Here is an 11,132-nt window from a genome sequence, read left to right on the forward strand (position 1 = left end):
AGGGTGGAGAGACAGAGAGGAACTTGGGCAAGGGCTCCACTTGGGACCATTATGATAATAAAGGGGCAAAATGCTGAAAACTGATTTGGGAATTATGGCAGGAAAGGGGAACATGGGAGTCAGGTCAGACACAGCATTGACAGGACTCAGTGACCAAACAGATGGAGATAACCAGGAAGTAATTAATGATGTAAATAGAGAGCACTGGGGGACATGGCACTTTCAGCCTCTAATCTTTACTCTGATAACTGTTACTTTATTGAAAGACAGAAGTAAAGTGATGTAATCTTTATTCTGATAACCATTACTTTGCTGAAATATGGGAGTAAAGGAAAGTGATGTCACCAAGAGGGGTGCAGGGAGCCCAGCTGCTAAGACAACCCCTGCCTGACTGTTCCCCTGGCTGGTCATTTCCTCATTAGTAAGAATCTTACCTTACTTGACTTGGTAGCTGCTGCATTAGTTATTCATTTGCTAAGCTATTCCACAAATGTGCATTAAGCACCTCTTACCTGCAAGGCAGAGTCCAAGGTCTTACAACCCAATAAATATGTATTTAATCGGTTTTTTCATGAGGCCTGAAGAGATTCCAGGGCAGGAAACATGCAGAGTTTGACTGGAGGATCTTTGCAAGGGAAATGTGGGAGATCCACCACCAAGGCTGGGCTGGTTAACAGGGTATAAGATCAGATGGAGGAAGCCTGATGACTCTAGAAAACAGGCACAAAGTCCAGCCTGAGGATGAGGGATTGGCAGTAATTGGGCTTTTCACCCAAGAGGGGGAGAATTTTTCTTAAATGAGGAATACTGAAATTAAGAAATATACTGAAAATCTGATGGTCTATAGATAAAGATGCTCTGGGAGGGGGAAAGAAAATGTTGGGGTACCTCTGCTCCCTCTTGGGTCAGGTCCATGAGAATGGCATCGTCCTGTCCTCCAGCTCTCCCACTGGAGAGCATAGCGTGCTTTGTTCCTGGCACAGGTCCATTTCATTCTAGGCAGATTTGGCCTGCTTTTGCCCTGTTTGGTACTTAGACCCTCAAGTGGTCTTGCCACTCATGAGATGGTCTGGCCTTGGACCAGCAGCAGCTTCTCCTGGGAGCTGGTTAGAAGCGTAGAATCTCAGGATCAGCTTCAGACCGACTGGGCTAGAGGAGGCCACTTAACAAGATCCGAGGACAGGTGTTTTGCAAGGTTGTCCCATGACTGTGTGTTGACTAGTTGAGTCCTGAGGCAGTGGGTTCTCAGAATAGGTGGCTGATCCCGTTCTAGGCCCATGGTAACAGGGACACCCATGCAGAGCCTCCTTGGTGCCCTTGAACCAAGCATGACAAGGAAAGCAGTGACTCGAGGTATGGGAAGAGACGAGACAGCTTGGTCCAGAGCACAGAGCCAGCACCTCCTGGACTCTAGCAGCCTCTTCCCTCCTCACTCCTACTTGTTCCCACTCTGCCAGTGATGCAGAACTGCCATACGTCCCCACGCACACCTCCATGTGCTGCTGTAACTTTGCTCCTGCTGCTCCCTTCCCCTCTCCTTGGTAACTTCAGCCTAGGGGCCCATTCCTCAGTATCCACCTGGTCATTCGGGCAGAGTCATTCCTCTTTACCCCATACCCCACCATGCCAAGATGACCACCAGGCCACACTGTGCCCATGTTCTCCTCTACACCCAAAATTTCTCAAGAGCAGAGGCCAGGTCTTATTTGGATCTACTTCAGCATCAACTCAGTGCTGGCCATATGATAATACTGTGTAAATGTTGGATGGATAGACAGATTTTTGTCCAACACAAACAAGAGAAGTGAACTTGCAATGGATATTGTCTTGCAATACGCCATCTTGCACCAAATGTTTATTAATCATTTGCTATTCTGGTTCCTCACTATGCAATATACTGCTAGGAACAGAAATAACATCTTCAAGTCAAAACCTGTAAGATACTCTTAAAGGAAATGAAGAAAAAAAGAAATGGAAAAATATCCCATATTCATGGATTAGAAGAATAAGCAATGTTAAAGTGATTGTATTATCTACGGCTATTTGCAGATTCAACATAATACTTATTGAAATCCCAATGACTTATTTTTAAAAATACTTATTTTAGAAATACTTTTAAAAAATAATAAAATGTATGTGAAACCACAAAAGACCTCAAATAGCCAAAGCAATCCTGAGAGAAAAGAAGAAAAATGGAGGCATCACATGCCCTGACTTCAAACTATACTATACAGCAATAATAAATAAAACAGTATGGAATGAAAACAGAAATACAGATTAATGGAATAGAGTCCAGAAATAAACCTACATAAATATGGACACTTAATCTTGAACAAAGGAGCCACAACCATACAATGGAGAAAGGAAAGCCTCTTTAACAAATAATGGTGGGAAACATGTCCAGTCACATGCAAATGAAAAAAAAAAAAATGAAACTAAAGCCTTACTTAACTCCATACACAAAAATTGATTTAAATGGAGTAAGGACCTATATATAAGACCTGAGGCTATAAAATGCTTAACAGAAAACATAGATATCAACTGCAGAAAGAATATTTGAGGATACAATTCCAATGGCAAGTGAAACAAAAGCAAAAGTAAGCAAGTGGGATGCCATCAAACGAAAAAGCTTTAGTTTGAGTATAACTAAACAGAAAGGCAGCTTACAGACTGGGGAAAGATATCTGCTCAGCACATGTTTAACAGAGCATTAGGTTCCAAAATATATAAAGTGCTTATACAACCTAACAAAATAAAAAACAACCCAATAAAAAAAGGGGGGGGGTGTGGGCCTCCCTGTGGCATGGGGCTGGGGTGGGGGAGTGGAGCTGGAACGCAACCTATGAAGCTGTCCATGGCTACTGCAGCACGAGTTTGGTCCCCCAGCTGGCCAGGGAGCAACCCACACGGTGCAGCAGACCTCTCCTGTCTCACCCGCTGCTCCCCTCAGCAGTGTACTTCGGTCAATCTGCCTGTTCTGTTCCCTGCTGTCTCTGGTGAATCCTCCCACCCCCCATGCCTCTGGCCTGTACCCCAGTTCATGTATGCATAAATAAATAAATCTTTTTTAAAAAAAAAAAAAAGAGTGGGGGAGGAGAAGCTCTAGACACTTCTCCAGAGAAGATATTCAAATAATCTGCAGGCACATGAAAAAATGTTCAGCATCATTAATTAAAGGGAAATATAAATCAAAACCACAAAGAGATATTGCCTCACCCCTGTGAGAATGGCCTACATCAAAAAGAACAGAAACAACAAATGTTGGCAAGGCTGTGGAGAAAAAGAACTCAATCACTGTTGGTGGAAATGTAATTTGGTGCAACCCAATGGAGAATGGTATGGAAATACCTTTAAAAAATTATGATCCAGCAATACCATTGCTAGGTATTTACCCAAAGAATATGAAAATTCTAATATGGAAGGATTTATGTACTGTATTCATAGCAGTACTGTCCCCAACTGCCAGGTCATGGAGTCAACGTAAGTGCTCAGTGATAGAGGACTGAATAAAGAAATTGTGGAATACATACTCAATGGAATACTGTTAAGCTGTGAAAAAGACAAAATAGTGCATTTTGAGACAAAATGGATAGAACTTGCGGTGATTATGCTAAGTGAGGTCAGAAAATGAAAGACAGATACTGTATGGTTTCCCTAATTTGTGGAATGTAAATAACCAAAGATCACATACAGGCAAAGCACAGCAAAAATAATTCTTAGACTGTGAAAAATAAACAGTTTACTAAAGAGAATAGGGGAGAGGAGGGAAGGAACAGGGGGAAAATTGGGACAGGTCACTGGCACGTCAGTATTGGTGGAGGGTGAGTGAAGCCTGTGTATCCAAAGTGAAATTGTAGCCACAAAGATAGCTATGAAAATGACTGTCAGATTAATATGAAAATATTTGTAAAGAAGTCATGCCTCATTTCTGTCTACATCCCAAGGACCTAGCAGATAATGATACACATGTAAATTCAGCAAATGAATGGAAAAATTGAATAAAATATGCACAGCGTATTTCATATAAAGTGCTGAGAAAAGCATTGATGTTGCTGCTGATGATATTGGAAAGAGCCTGGATGGATGGGAATGTATCTTATGTCTGTATCTTATGCTGCCAGAGCCACCTGGAGGTGAGTTAGTTGGTCCTTGGGAGAATCCATGCACCAGGACACAGACTCATGCCCCACTAGAGGAGCAAGGTGCAGACCCAAACCCACCCATTCCCCACACAGTGAGCTCAAGGCCAGGGTGGGCTCTGTGTGCCCACCAATCACTCATCCATCTCTACTCACTCTCTAATCCTTTTTTTCTGCAGGAAAATGTTTCCCTGATCAAGGAAATTAATGAGCTCCGCAGGGAGCTGAAGTTAACCCGCTCCCAGGTTTATGATCTTGAAGCAGCTCTGAAACTAACCAAGAAAATCCGGCCACAGGATGTTCCAGAGACAGGTAATGTTGCCACTGACCACGCAAGATGGGCACTGGGTCAAGGGACTGATGGCAGCACATGCAGGCCTCCTTTAGCCCTGAGGCTGCCTCTCGTGGGTGTCCTCCTGTATCAGGCTGCATCCATCCCTTGACCTGGAGCTTCTCCTTGCTACCTACCTGCTATTCAAAGGCCCTTACCAGATTCACATTGTCACAGGTTCAACATACTTGGTGTTACCTGTGGTTTCAAAATCTTTCAGATTGTACAAAGAACATACTATAGACTATGTTACTTAATACCTGTGGAGGTGTCTGGGGCTCTGCCCCAAAATCAAACACATTAGTGTTTCTGCACTTGATCTTAGCCAAAAGGCCGAGAAGCGATACATTAGTGTTTCTGTAGTGAAACATATAAATATGCACACTAATCCTCATAAACCAAAAAACTCTTTATTTTTTAGAACTTTTTGTACTTTAGAGTTGTGAATAAAGGTTTGTGGCTCTTTACAATTAATATAAAAATTGAAAAGAAAGATCAGAAACTACTTAAAGGGAGAGAGGAAAGAATTACATTAGAAATAGCAAATGAATTAGTTATTGCAACTATATCCTAAAGTTCCTCTGAATTTCTGATAATCAAGGCAAAAAGGGAAACAGAAATATGATAGTTCTCATTTATGGAAAAAAAGTTTGTTTTTTCTGAAGACATTGATAATAGTTGTCTTCAACTATTGCAATTAAAGTCTTCCTTGAGTAAAATTCCAGCACGCAAATAATATGCTTGATTTGCTTCAAAATAATCCCTAGAAGGTATAAGAGGCCCATACTGATAAAGAAATAGTGACATCTTCTTGGTACTAAATCCTGTGAGAAACTTACCACATAGATCCAATGGGACAGTCTTCAGTCTTTAACTGAAGGTTTTTAGACAATAAAGAAGAACATTCTTCAGGTATCCATTTCTTACCCAGGCAGTCAAAAAATAAACAAGAATAGAAGGCATTTCAATGGACAGTTAAGTCAGAGGGGTTCAAATACACTGTATGAGTGTATAGGTGTATCATTTGCATGACATAGTTCTATTCAAGGAAGGTTTCATTTGCAACAGTTGAAGATTACCAATTGTCTGCCTTGGAGAGAAAGAACTTAAGTCTGATTTTAAACCTCTGATTTTGTTTTTTTTTTTTTTTTTAAAGATTTATTTATTTATTTATACAAGCACTGGGTACAGTCAGAAGCGTGGGAGGGTGAGAGAATTCACCAGAGCCAGAGCGGGGAGCAGAGCAGGCAGAGGGACCGAAGCACACTGCTGAGGGGAGCAGCGGGCGGCAGGAGAGGTCTGCGCGCCATGCGGGACCCTCCTCCGGTGGCCTGGGAGCAGCCGGGGATCGAACCGGCGCTGCAGAGGCTGCGGGCAGCTTCGCAACCCAGCGCTCAACCGCTGCGCCACCGGGGAGGCCCCCTTAAACCTCTGATTTTGAACATGGGGCAATCCCCCAAATTGCTTTAGCTTTAGCATTAATTATATTGTTTTCACTCATATCACAATTAAGAGGCCTAACAGACATAGCTGCCTGTTTTTTTGGTTTCTAAAAATATATCATTGGGATTTCTTATTAAACATGGCTAATTAAAAATCTACCAAAATTATGTAAATAAGCCGTAAGATCAAATTATACACAAAGGCAACAAGAAACACAAAATTTTGAAAGCTGGAAGATGAATAGATGAGTGATGAATAGTAACTGATTTCATAGACCCAGCTACACCACAGAACCCTCAAAAAGCTTAGGAATTAGCAGACACAGATATCTCTGGAGGTATCTCTGGGGGTAAAAGTGGAGTTGAAAATAAGAGGGAAAATCTTTAAGAATCTGCTGAAGTCACCTAGGACCCAGTACAGTGTTTAAAAAGTGACCCATGTCAGATCCATTATAATGAAATTTCAGAATATCAGAGTACAAAAGAAAAAACTCTCCCAACTTCCAAAAAGAACAGAGAGAGATTCACACAAAGGATCAAAAATTCCCAATTGCAGAATGTAAAATCAACACACAAAATATCAGTAGCACTTTCATATACTAACAATGAACCAGCTGAAAATGACATTAATCATTTCACTTATAATGAATCAAAAAATAATCAAATACTTAGGATTTAATTTAACCAATAAGGCAAAGACTTGTACCCTGAAAACTATAAAACATCACTGAAAGAAATTAAAGTCTCCAATAAGTGAAAAAACAACTTCTGTTCATGGACTGAAAGACTTGATATTATTAAGATGTCATATTATCCAAAGCAATCTATCAGCTCAATGCAATCCCTATGAAAAGTTCCATGATATTTTGCAGAAATAGAAAATGCATCCTAAAATTAATATAGAATCTCAATTTACTCTGAATAGCAAAAACAATCTTGGAAAAAATATATAGTTGGAACTCTCACACTTAGTGATTTCAAAAATTTCTGCAATGCTTTAGTAATCACAGCAGTCTGATGTTGCTATAAAGACAGATATATCAACCAATGGAATAGAATAGAGAGCCCAGAGAGAAAACTTCACATAGTCAATGATTTTCAGGATAGTGGTCATATGACCTTTCAATAGGGAAAGGACAATCTTTTCAATATTTGGTGCTGGGGAAACAGGATAGCCACATGCAAAGGAGTGAAGACGTACTCTTAACTAATACCATATACAAAAATTACCTCAAAATGGATCAAAGACCTAAATGTAAGAGCTAAAACTATAAAACTCATAGACAAAAATACAGGGGCAAAGTCTCTTGACATGGGGCTTGGTAATGATTTCTTAGATAAGACATCAAAAGCACAGTCAACTAAAGGAAAAAATAGATCAACTGAACTACATCAAAACTTAAAACTTTTGTGCATCAAAGAATACTATCAAGAATAAAAGGTAGCCATAAAATGGAAGAAAAATATTTGCAAATCATTAACAAATAGAGGATTGATATATAAAGAACTACAACTCAAAAATAAATAAAGGCAAAGGACTTGAATACAAGATATCTCTCCAAAGAACACAGGCAGATGTCTAATAAGCAGGTAAAAGGTGCTTAAAGTAGAAAGCATTAAAAATAAGCAACTTGAAACCACAGCGAGATACCACTTCACACCCATTATGATGACTAGTATAAAAAAAATAAATAACAAGTATTGGTGAGGATGTAGAGAAAGAAAGGAAAGGGGTTGAAGGGGAAAGGGAGAAGAGAGTATATACCTTTCAAACCTGTAAAGGAAAAAACTCCAAATTTTTTCAAAGGAAAGAATAGTCACACACATCAAATGCAACTAAAAGAGCAGAAGTGAATCCAGCTGTATCAGTAATCACATTCTTATTTTTCCTTATCTACTAATCAAATCAGAACTTAATCTGCTGAAGGGAGCTGTGAGCAGCAGGGAGACTGGCCAGGCCTGGAAGGTGGTGGGTGCAGGCAGAGCAAGGAAAGAGGAGACTGAGGCAGGAGAGTGAGGGTCAGGGCATGGGGGGAACACGAGGAAAGAACTGACTGTACAGCCATGGAGAAAGGAGGACAGGATGGTTTACACAGCAAAGGAGCCCCTCTGTAGCCAGAAACCAACTCTGATCTGCAGGCAAGGAAAGGAAAGCAGGGGTAAAGGGAAGAGTCAGACAAAGTACAGCCCACACCCTCAAGATGCTCACAGACCGTGGAATGAGTCAAAACAGAAAACAAGGGCAAAGTCCTCAGTTGGGCCCAGCACATGTAAACTGGCTTCCCAGGAGGCAGAGCTGTGCCCCAGGACCATTCAGGGGACAGTGCCTCCCAGGTCAGGTTCTAGGAGATGACCTGGAGGCCAGCCACCCACCAGCAGCTCTGTGCCACCTCTGAGCTGCCCTGTAACTCTGCAGTGGCTGATCGTCACATTCTTTGCATGCTGGGGAAGTCTGCCTGCGCAGACCATCCCACTACACACCTCTGAGTCAGATGACCTCATCCAGGGATTAGGCATCCCAGCAACCCTTAAAGCTACAACCTGTGTCAAGATCCTTCTAACACCTGGAGAAGCACAGGGGAGAAGGGACAATGGTGTGGCCAGGCCTGCTCGTGTCAGAGCAGAGAAAGAGGAAAATTCTGAGTCTTTGAATATTTCCAGACTCTCCACTGGGGTACCTTCAAGACTGTGGCCTCACAAACACAGGTTGGGTCTCCCAGGGGAAGGGAGGGGTGACTGGGTAAGTAACTGTGTGCACAAGGCCATGGGGTGTGGGGGGCACAGAGCTGATCCAATGACTGTGTTGGTAACCAGGAAAGAGGAAGTAGCTAAGGGAGGAGGTGGAGAGGTAAACAGAAACAAGGCAGAGGCGAACTGTGCAGACCCAGGCAGGTAGATGGGCTTACTGTAGGCTTGTGTGCGGCTATAGCTCCCCGGAGGTGCTGCTCCCCATAGCGCTCCAGGGCCACAGTTTAATCAGGGGCAACAAGTAGTAGAGAGAAGATGAAGGTCGAGACCTAGAAAAAAGAAGAAATACTATAAGATCAAGAGCATAGAAATTAAAGCAAAGAGTCAAGGAGTAAAGGCCAGAAAGGGAGGGGTCAGACATCTCCAGGGAAGGGCCGGATAAGTCAAGTCCTCTGATGCTGGCCCACAGATCAGTCGGAGGCCCAAGGCAGAGCTGGTTACGTCCATTGCTAACTACTTCATCTTTGAAATGTTCCCTTCCTTGGCCTCCAAAGTTTTTCTGTTTTTTCCTCCACATGTACAGAGAATGGGTGGGCAGGAAAGAGATCCTTCCCAAAGAGAAGAGCTTGACTGCGGGGAAGGAATTGGAGACATGGTTTCTCAGGGGAAAGGATGGCAATGCCATCTGTTAGGTGGTTTGGCATGGCTTGGCACCATTTTTTTGGCCATGATCCCAAAAGCACAGGCAGCAAAAGAAAAAATAAATTAGACTACATCAAAATCTAAAACTCCTGTGCATCAAAGGACCCAGTCAACCTATGAAATGGGGAAAAAGAGCTTGCAAATCAGATATCTGATGGAGGTTAATATCCAGATGTGTGAGTAACTCTTACAACTCAGCAACCAAAACAAAACAAAACTATTTAAACATTGGAAAGGGACTTGAATAAACATTCCCCTTCCAAAGAAATAGCCAATAAACACATGAAAATATGTTCAACTTCTCTGATCATTGGGGAAATGGAACCAAAAACACCAGATTCCAGCTCACACTCCCAAGGAAGTGAAAATTTAAAAATAATAGTAAGTGTTGACACGGATCTGGGGAAATAGAAACCGTGGTAGCAGAGGGAGATCTAAGAATGTGAAACAACGCAGCCCTGGGGAAACTGTATGGTGGTTCTTAAGAAAGTTGGTTTCCCTGCAGCCCAGGAGTTCCACTTTTGGGGTGTATATCTGAAGGGATTGAAAGCGAGGTCTCTGGGATATGGATGCACATCTGTCTTCATAACAGCTTTGTTCGCAATAGCCAAAAGGTGGTAGCAACTCAGTTGTCCAGCGATGGATGAATGGAGAAACAAAATTGTGTGTGTGTGTGTGTGTGTGTGTAGTGAAATATTATCCAGTCTTAAGAAGGAAGGAAATTCTGACACATGACACAGCGTAGATGAAACTTGAGGACATTATGCTAAGGGAAACAAGCCAGTTACAAAAAGACAAATTCTGTATGAGTCCGTTATCTGAGATACCCAGAGAGTCAAATTCCTAAGGACAGACGACAGAATGATCGTCGCCAGGGTTGTGAGGGGAGGGTGGGAAGTGATTGTTTAATGGGTATATATCATTTCTAGTAACAGGCCCACCTTAGTTCCTCTCTGCCCCTTACAGTGCCCAGCGAGGACATGACCCGCACGACTTCCACCAAGAGACTAAATGAGCAAGAAGAAACGGGGAGAATCATTGAAATGCAACGCTTAGAAATCCAGCGCCTCAGAGACCAAATCCAAGAGCAAGACCAGGTCCCGGGGTTCCAACCCCTCACCGGCATTCGGCTTCCCACCCTCTTCAATTCAAATATGGACTGTGAGACCTAGGCCAGAAAGCCTGGCTCCGGTGAACCCTTTCCAGCCACAGCAGAAGGAACACCGCTGACTCTGGCCTGGGGTCCCTAAGGCACTGACCACACCCACCTCTTTCTCCTGCGCTGGGGAATTTGGGACATGGCTCCGAATAAAGGCGTGTGCCCATGAAGGGTTCAACTCTGCTTAGTAGGGGAGCTCAGGAAGAGTAAGGGAAGAAGAGGGTGCTGCTGACTGGGGGCTCCTGCTCATCCAAAGCCACTGCTGCCTATCCCTGAGCTCACGTGAGATTTGACACCAGCTTCCTGCTGCACCCCTTTCTTCTCTGGCCCTCAGGGTCGGGCTGCCAGCTCCCCTCCTGTCTCTAAGCCTTGCAGCATCTGACCAGGTCACATCTGACCAGAGCCAGCCTGGCTCTGCCAGCAAAGCAGGACCAGATAAAGCCTCCTACATTTTCTCCTCCTTTGTGAAACATAATGAGGTTTCTGAGATTTTTTTACTTCTGTGTAAAGATGACAGAAAAGAGGAGAGTAAAATAATGAACATGGCACAGTTACCAGAATCCCTCCAGGTCTTCCACTCTGTGCTGCCCTGTTGTTAGGACTGAAAGTAGAGCTCTGCCCTTACTTCTCTGAACCCCACACCACTCCTGACTTGCCATCTTTATTCAGAA

The 11,132-nt window shown here is 42.9% G+C and overlaps 1 protein-coding gene across 1 annotated transcript in view; it reads left to right on the top strand.

Moving 5' to 3' along the window:
* The window catches only part of CFAP57 (cilia and flagella associated protein 57), a gene marked incomplete at both ends in the record, with an annotated part of 45,956 nt that extends 35,482 nt beyond the window's left edge, over positions 1-10,474 (top strand). The window contains 2 exons of the mRNA XM_084242288.1: positions 4,319-4,451; positions 10,269-10,474. Coding sequence (XP_084098414.1) covers positions 4,319-4,451; positions 10,269-10,474 — 339 coding nt within the window. The remainder of the gene's footprint in view (positions 1-4,318; positions 4,452-10,268) is intronic.
* Between the last annotated feature and the right edge of the window lie 658 nt (positions 10,475-11,132).

The sequence above is a fragment of the Talpa europaea genome (assembly GCF_964194135.1).
Source record: "Talpa europaea genome assembly, chromosome: 9".
Taxonomy (NCBI): domain Eukaryota; kingdom Metazoa; phylum Chordata; class Mammalia; order Eulipotyphla; family Talpidae; genus Talpa; species Talpa europaea.